Source organism: Leptinotarsa decemlineata, unplaced genomic scaffold (assembly GCF_025532065.1).
Source record: "Leptinotarsa decemlineata unplaced genomic scaffold, Ldec_3_MD MMD2_tig00026328_RagTag_RagTag, whole genome shotgun sequence".
In the NCBI taxonomy this organism is placed as follows: Eukaryota; Metazoa; Arthropoda; class Insecta; order Coleoptera; family Chrysomelidae; genus Leptinotarsa; species Leptinotarsa decemlineata.
In genome coordinates, this window is record NW_027412688.1 from 17893970 (window position 1) to 17910302 (window position 16333).

The window sequence follows — 16333 nt, forward strand, 5'->3', positions numbered from 1 at the left end:
ATGAATCAATAGGAGTTTTGATGAAAAATTGGTTGAAGAGAGAAGCTAGTTCAGATGCATCTTCTGTCAATTCTTCGTTATTATTGATTACTATATTTTGGTCAGTTTTCTTATACTTGTTCGATAATTCTGATAGAATTGTCCAAGATGTAAGCATAGTATTTGATGAGTTGAATATACGATTTTGATAGTAGCTTTTCCTTTTGTCAATTAGTACAGATGAATGTTAACATTTAGCATCATTGTATTTATCTGCTGAATCAGGATATGTTTTTTTTAGTTTGAAAAGTTTCTTCATGTTTGAACTAGAATGAATGACAGATGCATTAACCCATTTTTTACATTTATTTTTATGATAATAAGTGCGATTGGGAAAACATAAATCAAAATGATATAAAAACAATCGATAAAAATGAAGATCTTCAATATCAGATCTTCAATATTTTGAAAAGTGGTCCAATCCTCTCTTTTTACTGCATTATGAAAGTAGTGTCTACTGTTCTCATCAAAACTTCCCTAAACCTCAGCTATTGTAGGAACTTTCATTTTAGTGAATGGATCTATTTCAAGAAACACGGGTCTACGATCGGATATTTCATGTCAAGATTGGAATCTTTGCATATGATAAAATTCAGATTAGGTTTATATACAGTGTGTGCGATTTTAAACCACAACACCTTATTATTTAGGAACCCATGAACCGATTTTGGAAAATGATAATTTCAAATTATGGTACTCAACGAACTCTATCCAAATATGTTGATAAATATCAATTATTCTCATTTTCAAGGCTTACAATGACCTGAAAATTGGGCCGAAATTTCGAGAAGGACCATTAGGCATTTTTTTATCGGAAAACTGGATACCCCCATTCGATTTGGGAATATTTCGAACATAGTTTCCAAGTTTCAGCCCAATATCTCATACAGGGTGTTAGTTATTTGATGACAAATTTCTAAATCCTTGTTTTTTGGCTGAGCCTGTATGAAAGTCTATGAACTTTACAGAAAAGATGAAGTAACCATTCAATGAAATAATACCTCGCATACTCAGCTACGAAGTTACATAGGAATCAAAGGTTAAAAACGTGTATTTAATTTTAGAAAAATTACCAACAACAGAAATGAATTAAATGATAAATGGAACAGTTTTTTCAGATATTGGAGTTTTCAATGTATCCTCCTTCAAGCTCTATACATTTTTCATAACGTCGTCTCCAATTCTGGCGTTTTTTCCTCAACAGAAAAAAATCTAAGGGTGTGATGATCGAGGGGACCAACAAATAAAAAGGCTGGTTCTTCCAATCCATCTTCCTTCAAATGTTTAATCAAGATATCGTCGCACAGCAATCACATTGTGGATGGAGGCACCGTCTAGCCGAAATATAACATTCATGCGTTCTTCAATGCTTAGTTATTCCATGAAATCCAAGAATTTCATTGTCAAAAAATTATAAAATCCTCCAGTGTTTAGAGTATTTTCAAAAAACACCTGACCTATTATAAGTTTTTTGAATATTTCTACCCAGATATTGATTATTTTTGAATATTGTTTTTTTTGCATTTATCATCCAGTGTGGATTTTCCTTTACCCAGTACCTGAAATTCTAAGTGGACACTGTGCCGTTAGTTGAAAATGTCGCCTCATCGGGGAAGAAAATATTGCCCAGAAAGTTATTATTATTCAAATATTCACCTTGGCAGAATTAACAGAATTTGAATCTTTCTAACGTGTGCATGATTTTCAGTTTGAAGCAAATCCTTTTTTTTTTCAAACATGTACGTATTTTAGATATACTAACGTGTAAATCTCGTGTTATCTTGAACATACTCTAAAATTTGTCCGTCTATCTCTATATTCCCTCTTTGTCTCGGTACATGTGTTTCATTTACTCTCCCTGTTCTATTAAATAACGTATTGATCCTGGAGACGATTGTATGGTGAATTGGTTCACGATCTGGATGTCTTCCGCGGCCACCCTCGTTGATCGAGCATCTCAATTTCAATTCTCTGGACTAAGTTGAGATTTACCATTTTGAAAACTCGAAAAACCCTTGTATAAGTCTCTTCACCAAATACGCGTGGGAAGAGTTTGAGGATACCTAAGTGTCAAAATTATAACAACGAAAAAAGAGAGAGGACTTAATTTCGAATCCTGATATGAAAAACAGTGCCTGGCTTAATGATCTAATCATATGAATATGCCGTATGAAATGAAATCATGAGAATTTTGCCAAAATCTGTCACCGGGTTGAGACACAAGTTTAAAAAAAAAAGAATATAAAGGGTTATTTTTACTATCGTTGATTGACTATTTATTATACCAAAGAATCAAACGAGATGGATAAAACCTTTTCAACTTTTGATTTTTGGTTGAACTAGGGACATCTATCTGTAACTGTTACAATGATAAAACTTCGTGTTTGAATATTTCATGTATTTCTCATTTCAATGGCTACTTCACCTTTCCTTTAAAGTGTATAGTTAGTTATACAGGGTCAGCCAAAAAATCATAAATTTAGGAATTTGTCATCATATAACTAACGCACTGTATGAAATATTGGGTTGAAACTTGATATATAGGGGTAAAAAAATGCCTAATAGTCCTTCTCGAAATTTCGACCCATTGAGCAGGAAATGGTAGGTAGGCCTTGGAAATAAGAAATATCCATATCTATCAACATCTTTGAATAGAGCTCGTTAAGTGGTATGTTTTAAAAGTTTTATTTTTCAAAATCGGTTCATGGATTCCAAAATAACAGGGTGTTGCGGTTTGAAATCGCACACACTGTAGATGATACAATACACCATAAATATTTTTGAGAAATAATTGAACGCCTCCACAGGGAGATCTGTAACAATTCAAAATGATGTTGCCCATATGCCAACACCCCCACATTTTTTGTCGGTCTACAGTGGAAATAAATCAAATCATTGTTAGTAGAATGTAATGAGATTTCTTTTAGTCCAGTTTCAACTAGGCATAAAAATTTCAATGATTCCAAATCACTTACATCACTCTAAAGACAGTGTTGATTTCATCAGTTGTCAAGGTGCCAACGTTCAACATAAGTAAGCCAGGTTTAAATATTATGGAATTGGGCGGTTCTCTCTGCGTTTCACTGAAAAACGTTTAACACATGCACCGTAAGGCCATTCCTCCGAGCCCATCGCTATCTTGAAATTACTCTCGTAAATAGTTAGTTCAAATGATGAATAAATAGACAAAAATTTTAAGTTCAACGCTTCACAATGTACCTCCTGGAAACTTCCAAGTGACTGTTTTTTGGTGATCCAATCTGTACACCTGCACTCCTTTCACAGATCCAGTTTCTTCATTATTTCCAATGATAAATGACCTCCATCCTCCTTATTGATATAATCATTAATTAGTTGTCCTGTTTCAACCTGGGCTACTGCCCGTGATAAGTTATTTAAACACATTTTTTGTTTTGTTTTGGGATTCCGATTTTGTTCGTGATTACCATATGTGAGTCAGAGATATTTTGTTCACTATTCAGACTTTTCTTTGCTTGCACTTTTTCATGACCAATATGTTTTGTAGGCTTAACTTTTTATTGAGAACTGTCTGATTCGGCGATAAAGATATTTTTGTTGTGCATTTGATTCAACAATTCTACTCGTTTATTCAAAATAATGATCTTGCTCGAAGTTCATTATTGATGATGTCTTTTTGCTTCAAAGTATATTTGAAAATAATAATGTCTATCTTTTTGTCGGCATCAACAATGTTGTCCATGATAGGCACTATCACAACTAATATGATAGAAACTCTCATAAATTGTAAATTCATAGCCAGGAACTACTTTGGATCTATACGTTTTACTCAGAGCACCAGCCGACTAGCCACTATCCCCACCGGCCATTTTGAATTGCCGGGGGGAGTAGTAGCATCAGTTTGTAGTGGCAGTAGTTGTATCTAAAACAACGCTTTTCCAGACTCAAACCAGTAGTATACTCCAGAGACAGCCTAGTGGTGCAAAAGCTAACTATGGTTCCGTGGAAACGCCATTGCCACCTCGTCCACCTAGACCTCAATTCCAGTCATCTGTAGATGATCCCACAAGACAAGCGGGACAAACTACAGTAGCAGCCCAGCCAGCGCCACCAATGGTTCCTTCGGCAAATCCTTTCCGTACTTCATCGAATCCGTTCAGGCAAGAAGCAGTACAGCCCGTGGCACAAGATACCTACTTGCATGGTACTATAGATGATAGAACCTATTAGTTTTACTAAGGGTGCAAAATTTGCAACATTATCCATGGTAACGTATGGATGCCCCATTACTTCAAACCGATTTTTTAGAGGTATCGAAAGTCATACCTACACTATATATATATATATGTATATATATATATATATATATATATATATATATATATATATATATATATATATATATATATATATATATATATATATATATATATATATATATATATGTTATAAGAAAATTCTGAGAGTGGCATATTATTTTGAAGTTTATTCATTTGGCTTTTATACATCTATGACTTATTTTTGACAATATCGCTGTCGCTGTTCAGAGTTAGAAATGACTCAAAAGTGTCTTAAAAAATACAGAAATTGCTTTGAGCGAATACAATTGCAATAAATATAACGGGATAATTTAAATTAATTGAGACATTAAATGAATCTTCAGAAGTAGTTTTCAGTTAATGGCAGTTTTTGATTGAATCCTGCCTCAACTCAGTATATTATTTGCTTGAAATGTTGAATATATTATCTAGTGACTCAGGGCAGTAATATATAATATTTTCAAAAATTTCAGGAGTTTCGGAATTTCAGAAATAGATAAATTCGAAACAATCATAACTAATAACTTTGATATAAAGGTCAGATAATTACTCTAATTTTATCTATATCCGGCAAACTATCAGTCAAAAAGAAATACCTTCATTCGTATATGCATATATTCTGCATCTTGTGATTTGAATTCGAGAGATATCACCTTCCAGTACATTTAAGTGATCTTTCTGATATGAAGTTATCCCTTATGAAAATATAGCGAATCCAAAAATTATTTCTAAAGATATGCTGAGAGGTTTTTCTACTACCAATAATATAGGCAAAAATGTATTTCATTTAAAAAAAAATTCATAATTTTCAGTTTGTTCTAATCTCAGTCTCCATTTTTTTTACCTTTTTTATTTTCTAGTTGAAAAATGTTGAACTATAATCGTCTTATTTGAGGATGAACCTGAACTTCTTTATACGAAAGATCAAAAAATACCGAAATTTATATTTTCAAATTTCGAAAAGTGAAACTATTCAAATTACGTTCTACTTGTTTTCTTTGAGTCATGTGTGAGCTCTAAGGGAGCTAGTGAAAGAGGGAAAACAAATATTGGAATTCAAATCACTATTTTCTAACACCAGTATAGAGAGGTTTTGTCAAAGAGAATAAACACAGTCAGAGATACACCATAACTTGGTGTATCTCTGAATAGTTGGAGTCTCGAAGTTCATGACAGTGGAAGGTTATATGTAAAAGTAACTTGTTTGTTATCATCTCAAGTATATTTTTGCTCAGTTTCGAATTATATTTTATCTGGAAGATCTGAACAGCCACTATCTCTATATATAAGTTTATACTGGAATGATAAATCATTTTGGATAAATGTAAAGTATTTTTCAAAGTTAATATATGTAAGTATAATATAACTCCAAATGAGCTTTCAAACAAGATGGCACTTTCATTATTGCTATTTTATTATTTGAGATTCCAAGATTGGGAAATGAAGTTAAATTGTTGAAGTATTCAAGTGAACAATGGGGAAGTTATCGAAAATGCATTTGTTGGCATTATTGGAATATTATTCAAGTACGTATGTCAGTGGTTGAAAGAAATAGTTTCCTCGTGTGTCTTTTATTCAATATTTAAGTCTGAAATCGAAGTTTCATTATATTGGCAACTTTTTATTGGAAATGTAGTTCTTTTAATTTTTTTATGAAAACCCATTCCTGATTTTTCGTTCTTTATGGAATCAGTGATATAACATCAATTGCCTGATTTTGAATATAACTTTATACTTTATGTGATAATACTCGCTGGGTCATGTTCAAAGTAGTGCCTGCATGCACCTATTAATCTTCGCAAAATATCAAAATGTTTGTCTGAGTTTTTTCGCAAGTACATCTTACTTATAATCGATGTATAACCACTTCTGAGGTAGATGTACCTACGAACAATTTTTCAAAACCAACTTAGATAGTTACTTTTCCATAGTTGTAGCTGGATTCATACAGAATGGCAATTGTTACCTGTAGCACAATTTCAAAATATATTTACATACAAATATTGTCAATTTGTACATAAAGTAATTTATTTAAGAAAAATTCGATTTTTTTTTTATTGTTATTATATGAAAACACCCGAGTGGAGAAAATTCAGACTTGGACAGTTTATAAGGGCACAATGACTCAAGTGGTGAGTTTCTCAATTTTTTGTTCGGTTATGTTCAACTTTCATTTATTTCTTCGATGAAAAACTGTACACTAAATAATAGTTGTTGTCTGAATTTTTGTTAAGTTTACTAAATATATATATATACATATATATATATATATATATATATATATATATATATATAATTATCGAAAATGTGAGTCTAATACCAGATGTTCGCTAAAACTATTTCAATTGATTTTTAAAATATGTTATTGAAGAAAAAAGATTTGTAGTTTTCTACTTCCACAGAAAGGGAGATAGAAAAATGCTACGATAAAACCTCTTCATGATATGCAGATAATACATAGAAGTTTTTTTCAGATACAAACTGGACGCAAATAACATGGTAGGAATGAGTCCTTTCATATTAAAATTCAATTAGAAAAAAATCATTTTTTATCCGTTCAGTTTATCCATTTCATAGAAACGCTATAACACGTAATATGTGAAAAACTATTGATGGAAAATTCCACTTACACTACACTATTTTTCCTAATAGTACTTCGGAGTTTCGGAATAAGACACTTATCACGTTATCATTATCATCATTACAAAACGGGTCACTCATTCTTTCATCACATTACGATTTGTCACCGGAAGAGACAACGGTAATCTTGTTACAAATAACAGTATTTAGAAATATCCATACGGTTTGATAATTTAGTCTCATTTAAAGTGAAGAGAGGATATTTCTAAGACTAGTTTTTAGAAGGAAAAAAGTTTTTTGGTGACATAATGAAATGAAGAAAAAAAGTTTTTTGGTGACTTAATGAAATAAATCAGTGCTTCATATTGTAATGTAGATTGACAGTATCAAAGAATCACCCCATGTGCATTAGGGTTAAGTTATATAATAAGCTTAAAGAGGTCATTAAATCCTAAAATATCAATGTATTTAAAAGGCGACTCGAGATTTTTCTATTGCAAAAAGCATACTACTCTGTGGATGAGTTTCTCCTTGAATCCTAATTTGATTGTAGCTTATAAATTTTTTTTATGTATGTTTTATGTTTTTTATTGACTTTTTATGTTTATTTGACCTGTTCAATCAGCCAGTATTTTATGATGATGTTATATTTTTTTTTGTCTAATGTGATTGATTGTGAAGGAAAACTGATTCAATAAATGTTTGATTGATTGATTGATTGTTATCCAAAACATTGCTTATGAGGTGATAAGGCAAGTGTTATCCCGAAACTTCAAAGAACGATGGTCTTTGTTCCATGCAAGTAAAATTTCATATCAATACTCTTTCATTTATTCCGTAGGTGACATCTTGCTGAATGATAAGTGATTTTCGTATAATTCAATGTTTATATGAAAGTAGAGGTTTAAAAAGTTTTTTTCTTTCAGTTTATATCTGAAAGAAACTGCTATGCATGATCTTTATATTTGTTTGAAGAGTTTTTGTTGGTGTTATTTTCTTTCTTTTTTACTATATAGAGGGAAAACTGAAAAGCTCCTGGAAATATCTGTTAATTTCCAGTGAAATATTATGAATGCTTTCTGTATATAATGTCATTTAATTCAGAGTGAATATAAACTTGGTTAAACATTTCTGATTTATCTGCAAACATAACTCAAATAAAAAATATATATTGGCGTCTTAGAAACATCTTTCTAACTGAATTTTTTGAACGGATTTTTTAACCGTTATCCATAGTAATCACAAACAGATCAGTTTTCGTATGATTTGCTCCTCATAAATGCAGGGTGGTCTGAAAACTAATAAAATGAAAAATGATATTTCTATGAGTTGAATATAACATCAGTTGTAACATTATTCTCATATGAGTATCACCAACAGACTAGTTTTCTGGGCATTTGCTCTCCATCAGAGCATGGCAGGTTGGACAAGCTAGAAAAAACCTTACGCGCATCATCTCTTTTATTGAACAGAAATCTAAGTGATACAGCAAAAATTTATAGCTGTGCAGTGATAGGAATTCAGTTTCAAATGCTTCTGTTTTGTTTGTAAGAGTAGGAATTGAGATTAAGATATAACAATTGCCAATAACTGATAACATTTAATGAGATTACCTGATTTAAAAATACTTCGGCGTTGCAATTTCCAATTTTACACGAATTGTGCATGTAGTAGTAGTAGTATGAATATCTTTCAACACATAATTTAACGAAAAAAATATATGTCCTTGAAACTGATGGTATATATAAATTAAAACATCAGAAAATACTATTTGTGGTCTGAAGTCCACGATGATTAAAAACTCATAGTTCATAGTGTCAACTGCATATGAGTGAGCACGGAAAATAAAAATGAAATTCATCACCACTAATATCAAATCATGATATTCAAAATATTCAGAAATGTTTAAAAAAAACCTCCATTTAAGCGAAAATATGTACTCATTTTCATTTGAAAAAATTTTATGTTTACTATGTACATGTGTAATTTATTACGATCATATTTGTCTACTTGAACTTCACGACCTTTCCACGGTATCACATTGACCAATAAAATCACAATATATTTTGCAAAAAGTTATTATTTTTCTAATATTCTTACTGGAATTGTCACCCATTCGTCGTAATAGTATTGTGGAAGACGTTCCAATTCAATATGTTGCATGGCAAACAAACTTTTACAAAAAATTCAACTCATAAAAGTGAAAATTTCTGTTCTTAACTCCGGGATGATGAATTTTATGCTGGTTTCACAAATGCCAAATACTCAAAAACCCTACTGAAAAATTCATAAAATGAAACATATGTATTGCTGAAACATAATTTTAGTGGTGATCTGTTAGTCTGTTTGGTTACTTTTTGAGTGGTCTGGTTTTTCACAATCAGAAAATATTAAAAGATGTTGGAAAATATCTACAAGAGTTGAGAGGGTATATGTATCTGTATCTGTAGAGTAGGGAGGGTGAGTGTAGGTCCACAGCACTTAGGCCACATGTGACCCATTGTACATCCTCCCGAGGAGTTGTCCTCCTAGATCATTGTCCATCTTGTCCTTTCCAAGAAGGTGGACAGGTCACTGGGAGACATCTTTATATCGGCAGGTGTATCCTAAGACTCGCCGAACACACGACGAAAACTTCGAACACTCGCATAGGACATGCCTGACAGTTTCATCTTCCTGTACACACATCCTACATAGAGGTGTGTCCACTAGCTCCATATTATGGAGGTGTTTCCTTAACAGTGGCCAGTCAGAAATCCTACTGTTAAGCGTAGATTTTCCTGGTCATCGCCAGATGTGATCCTGGCAAGATTGCATCCTTTGATTCCATTCCATCTCTTCAGGGATTGAGCATGGATGTGACGTTTGCCTGGTTCCGCAATTGTCTAAGTCATCAGGCCGTATGTCATTAGGCCGTAGGTGTCACTGGATCCTAAAATTCTTAGTCCAGCCGCTTCCTTGGCTAAAGAGTCGGCAATGCGATTAACTTTACTCATGTCGTGCCCTTTAACCCACCTCAGGATAATGTTATTATCTACCGAGGATTTGTGAAAGGGTATAAAGATGACAACAACAATGTAAAGTTTTTATCTTAGCAGAAATAACTTTTTATCCAAACGTCAAGGCAGCTAACAGTAAACAATATATCAATTGAAATAGTTTTAGAACGACTGGGAAAATTTCCTTTCTTGAAGAGGAACATTCGTTGAAAATATAATACATTGTAGTGAAGGAATCATATTAAATGTTGTGAAAGAAGTATATCTACTGTATATTATTATTGAGATGCTTCGCATCATATCTATATTACCATATAAGATGCCATCATAGTTATGTTTCTTTAGTCAACCAGAAATAAGTCAGCGTTTGTCATTGTCATGATATAATGATCAAGAGGGCCTGATCATTTTGGATTGACAAGCAGTACCTACATTTTTGCAAACAATATATTTAATGATCTGCTTTGTAACATAATACTGCGATGAACGCTACTGATTCCGGTTGAAAATCCTTCACTTTTTGGAATACGAATGGAGACATTTTTCAAGGAATGAAAAAAATGTAATGTATTATTTTCATAAACTTTATTACATTGAAATCTTTTTTATAAATCAAATATAAGATGAAAATGAAAGGGAAATTATTTTCTCATGTGTTGTGTGAAACCGTCTTTAAAGTTATCTTATAAACTGTAATAATAAATTATTCAGTACTTTTTACGAAAACTAGGACCGAAACATTTTAGACTTCCTGACTTCCTCAGTAAATGATGTCAGCCGTCTATTGTTTTTTTTTGGATTTGAATTCCAAAATCTGAAAAAGAAGTGAGACGAAGTAATTTCCTTATCAACTACCTGGCTAACTTTAAGAAAATACTACTTGTGTTTTTCGAAGAAATCAGTGTTCATTGAACTTTTCTGGGTTTTTAAACGTCTCTAATCACGAAAATGAATAATTTGCGATCAGAAGAGAATCTACGTAACTATAATAAGTCAGGACGAAATGATCGCCCAAAAACTTACTGCGTGGAAAAAACTTATTTTGATTGATTGATTTAATCATATATTTCCCATACTTCAACTTCAAACAAAGTTCAATGTTTCAGAAAGTTGTTATTACGTCTTTAAATCCATTTGTTTTTCCAAATTCGCTTTCAATGAAAACTGTTTGTTTCCTTTTTACAGATGTCAATAAAATGGAATTACCCCAATGACTCACTCCATGTTTATATTCAATTTCTCATTTTAACAATGGCACCATCAGAGACTAAATAAAGATCTTCCTTTTTCTTTTCTCGATGTGATCAATACAAAATGCATAAATCGTGATAATAGTTTCGATCGAATCAAATATAATACCAATAGATACGTCTTATCGCCACGATAACGCCAGAAAGAGTTTAGTAAAAATTTTAAATAAATCAAAGTTTCCTATTCTTTTCATAATTTGATTGAGGAAGTAACTATTTTTGAAGCATTTTTTAGGGAAAACATAATAAAACATGTATTTACCGTATAAAAATTGCCATTAACTAAAAAGAAACTCATATACACATGGCAACTAATGTCATACCTCATTTTCACTCATTTTCATATCCCCAAAAGTACAACAAAACAAATGCCATGAATAGGTACAGAATGATAAAATAGATTATAGGCTAATTGCAATGGAATACATTTTCAATCAACTGGCAAAGAACCATAAACAACAAGCCGGAAAATTCAGAAAATATTCATACAGACATTCTTTTGTCTGGAAACAAAATTTACTCACCCGATACCTAGATCAGGATGGAAAAATAAATGTGAATTAAATTTTGACTCACTAATAAAATTTATTTTGATTTTTACTATAAAAGGTTCACAAAATCGGGACACCGCAGGATTTTCTGTGTAGCAAAACCTTTCATAGCGAAAATAAAAATCAATTTCAATAGTATAAGTTTTGACATGGATTTTCATCAAGTATCGGCCATTTAACAAAAATCTTATATATTATCTATTATATTAAAAAATATATCAGAATATATCATTTGACCATTATCATTTTTAACGTCTGTTTGTAAAGCGATACAGTTTGAAAAAGATAATCAGGTTTTGAAAACGAAAGAGGAACATTAGCAAATTGAACTTTTTCTCCAAAAATGTATATTACCTGCGCAGTCACTTTTTGGGTTTAAATATTGACTTTATCCTTTATTGCACTTGCCTGAATTCTCTTTCTATATCGATTCATTTGAATTTTGAAGATTTCAACCATTCTCAACGAAAATGAATATTGAAATTACCCTTTCAATTATTTTTGATATCAATATTCAAAATTATTATTACTAAATACTGACTATAGTAATATTCCCCACGAAGATATCATTTTCTGCAGGTTGGGTAGAGAACTTGCCAGCTTTAGCTTCATAGATATTTACGTAGGCCTTATGTTTTCCCTTAACACTTTAGTGGAATTTCAAAATTAGGGGTTTTTCTGATTTGCATATGAATGCCTACCTTTTCCGTCGCAAAGTTATTCATTGTAACATTTATATTGGCATAAAATATTAGGATAAATTATTCGAATATCGTCTTCACTCCTGGAATAATGCGTTCATGAAAAATGTCTCCATTTTCCTATTATGTTTTTTCCTATCCAAAATCAATAATTTAAAAGAATATTCGGCTGGTCTGAAACTACAAATTCAGTGTATCGAGATTTGATTTTCAGGCTCCACCGAATTTACTGATACTGACGCTTCTATTATTTCTCCAATATATTTATAAACCAATCATTTAATTCATTATAGTCTTAAGAATTTCGAGGTTATACACCTCAGGGCTGTGCAGACAATAATAAATGGTGGGTTATTATCCCCACCATTCTCGTTGATAATAAGTAATGATAATAATAAGGTGATTTATGGAAGTGTGTTTGACACTTAAAATGCAATATGAATATTTTTGAAGTGTTTGTACAGGGTGGATAATATAAGATTATTTGAACTCTGAGAGTTGACTTTTAACCCGATCAAATGGGAAGTTCATTCTCATAAATAATTATTGTTATAATAATGAGTATAATGTATAATGTATAATGAGTTATTACATTAATTTCGGGTATACTTTGAAAGAAACTAATTTTTAGTCATTTTACTGTTTCGAACATTTAGTTACACCATGTAAATGATAACAAAGAGATGATCCCAAATTTATCAGACATTTTGAAGTGTCACAGATGTGAATTTTTACCAACATAGTTACTTTGACGCTACAAATACGCTAAGTAACGGCTATCTGCCTGAAGTATTGTTACTTTTCATTGACAATGTAGCTCTCAGACTTCATCAGTCCTGTTATGTTCACCCTTTATACTTCGGTGAAGCTTATACAAAAATGAGGTGGCTTGAGAAAGCTTGTTGTTTCTTCTTTAAAAATAGGACAAACCTGTAGCAGGAACAAAAAATATCTTGTGGTGTTATTCCTATAGAAATTTTACATATATATGTTTGTATGTATGAGAAGCATTTTTAGCGTGTGGAATTTATTCGCAATATATCCTATCATATTGATGTTCATTATTCTTGAAAACAGTGTGTAAAATAATTGTCAATTAAGTCAATTCAATAGCAGGTAATTGTTATTAACTTTCCTTCTACGTGAAACAATAACCTTTTGGATTGAGTCAATGATTTCAATCATACCATGTATATCATTAAATTATGTTATCGAAAAGTAATGTGAATTGAGATAATTTGTTCGTATATTAATGTATCTGTCACCTGTGAAATATTTACTATACTTATCCAACTAAACACTTGTTTTGAGCAATGATTAAGCGTGAGAAGTCTACCTAAAGTCTTCTAATGTATATACTTTTTTTTAAATGTGTAGTTGTGATGTAAGTACCTTATATACATTTTTTATTTAGGGGATTGTTCATGGGACATCATTGTAATAAATATATCTGATGAAAAATCCAAGCACAAATTCGTTTCAGCCGGAAAAGATTTCCTGATGGAACTGAAAGTATTATCGATCTTAATCGTGTTAATTGAATAATAAAAGGTAACCGAAAATAGAGCCCAAAATGGAAATGTTCTGATGTATGTCATTTCTCACTTACTTGTTGTGAAGACAGCAAATTGCACTAATTGATTACGTTCATATCATTCTTTGCAAGGTTATCTCAAGAACACGTAGCGTTTTCCATTGGTAAAACTAATGCATATTCAATAAAGAATAGAACTACAAAGAATGTGCACTACCAACAGAACATGCTATTAAACCTTATGATTGAAAGGTGCATTCTCTGTGGTTTGTGCTTGTAGATGTACAAAACATGACCGAAGGCAAAGGGGTTAAATATAATTTATCTCGATCGTATGATATTGCAAAACGAAATATAACAAAAATTGCCTATAAAGAAGTTTCTCAACATTTTCAATTTAATTCGTAAACAAAGTGGTGTATTCAGATGTTAATTACTAAGGGTATTATTTGGAATTGACAAATTTTATTTTTCATCACTTATGAATTCATCCCATCCTCATGATACGCTTATGCATTCATCTGCACTATTGTTCGAAACATAATACAATGTATGCAGAGAAGTGTTTTCAGTGCCGTCATAATTAATGCGCCTTTTAGTCATAAGATATTAGTTTATGAGATAAGTGGCTTGTTTAATTAGTACAAATAAAACAGCATTTCAATTTTGGCTGATTTGCTGAAAGTTACACAAAGAATATATCATTTTCACTCAACTCTTTACCATACCACCTTTTCTAAATGGAATAACCGTATTATTTATAAAATTTCGAAAACATCAAAATTTCTATTGTCACAAGTTTTCAAAAAAAAACGTTTTCAAACATCAGGCTCTCGGGTCCACGTAATCAAATATGTATCGTGTTCTCTTTGAAACAAGTTTTATTTTTTGACCAATATATTTTTTGACGTAATCCTCACAACCAAGTTCATGAATCACAGACCGCCTTTTTCTGATTGCCCAACATTTGTTAACGTGTACAAACAAGTGTAACCTTTATATTTAGTATTTCAGTCAGTAAGATATATAATAATAAATAACGAATTGCATACCGATGTGAAACTCGTAGTCTCCCACCTCGGCTCATGAGTATATTTTAATAGTGAACGAGAAAATAATTTACTTTCCATGGACTTAGAAATACATTATGCGTATAACATATTCGTTACTTTCAAAACCAAAAAGATTAAGGTACAGGACTGTAGAATATCAACAAAAGTTCCACAAGTATGTATTTTCCTTGTGAAACTAAAAGCAATAAAAGTTGCCATTCTTGGTGAACTCAGCCATAAGAAATGCCTATAAGTACTTCATTTAATATAAGAACTTTCAGGTTGATTACCCAGAGATTGCTCAATGCCTTCAAAAATTCCCTTCGAATGAAGAAAAAATACTAATAAGGAGTTCGGAAAAAAGCCATGTTGGTCAATCGGAACAAGATGTTTGAATTCGTTTCAAAGAGTATACGTCATATTATTCTATTTTGTATATGGGAAGAGTCTAGTTTCGCCTAACATGTTTCAAAGCAATACAAAAAAAAACTATCCATTTTTTATGCATTATTTTCTCTAAAATAATCGTGGCATTTTCTCATCGGGGAATTGTGTGTAGGTAGTAGTGATGAAAATCATTCAGTACACTATTTATCTACGTTTTGAATTATTTAAAAATCATAATGAAAACTCAGTTGGTCAAAAAAATATTTTTCCTTTTTTTTTAATTTCTATTCTGAAATAAATCTTATACTGTGTATACTGTATAAAAATCGAAGACCTTGAAATTGGGAAAAAACCAATATACCTCGATGGGTTGTTGAATAGGGAGATTGAAAATGAAATAAAACCATTTAAGCAAAAGTGGAAAAGTAATGCATTGTTTCATTGAAATATTTGACTAGTCCCAGATTCATATTGATAACTTTGAGTTTTTTAATTTTCGTTCAAGTTTAACTCAACATTTCAATATTTGAAGTGGTATTTCAAATACAGAATTTCAACAATCTTGGTACAAAGTGCGCATAAAGTATGTGACCAGTGAAACCCACATCATACCCGAGCAAGGAATCGCACTTTTAAAATAAAGAGCTTGTTAATCCTCGCACTAATTTCAACTTCTCAGGGTTGTCGTTTGTGAGGGGGCAATAGATGATCGAAGGAAAACAGATTTTGAACAGATATGTAACAGTTTCTAAAAAATTTGCTGTGCTCGAAGTTTGACATCAATTTCCATTTCAATTGATTTAAAAAATAATAATCCAAATGATTCGCATTGTTCAACAAATTTTATTTCGTTCCCAGAATAATGGTCAAAAATCTAAAATATTCTTACGTAACTGAAATTATGCATTCCGGTCAAAAATTGCATTGAGGAAACTTTTTGAG

General features: G+C 31.5%; 1 protein-coding gene across 1 annotated transcript in view; it reads left to right on the forward strand.

The window, feature by feature from the left end:
- The window catches only part of VGlut (Vesicular glutamate transporter), a 246183-nt gene extending 241827 nt beyond the window's left edge, over nucleotides 1-4356 (forward strand). The window contains exon 9 of the mRNA XM_074182632.1: nucleotides 3961-4356. Within this exon, the coding sequence (XP_074038733.1) occupies nucleotides 3961-4248 (288 nt within the window). The 3' untranslated portion in view covers nucleotides 4249-4356. The remainder of the gene's footprint in view (nucleotides 1-3960) is intronic.
- The last annotated feature ends 11977 nt before the right edge of the window (nucleotides 4357-16333 follow it).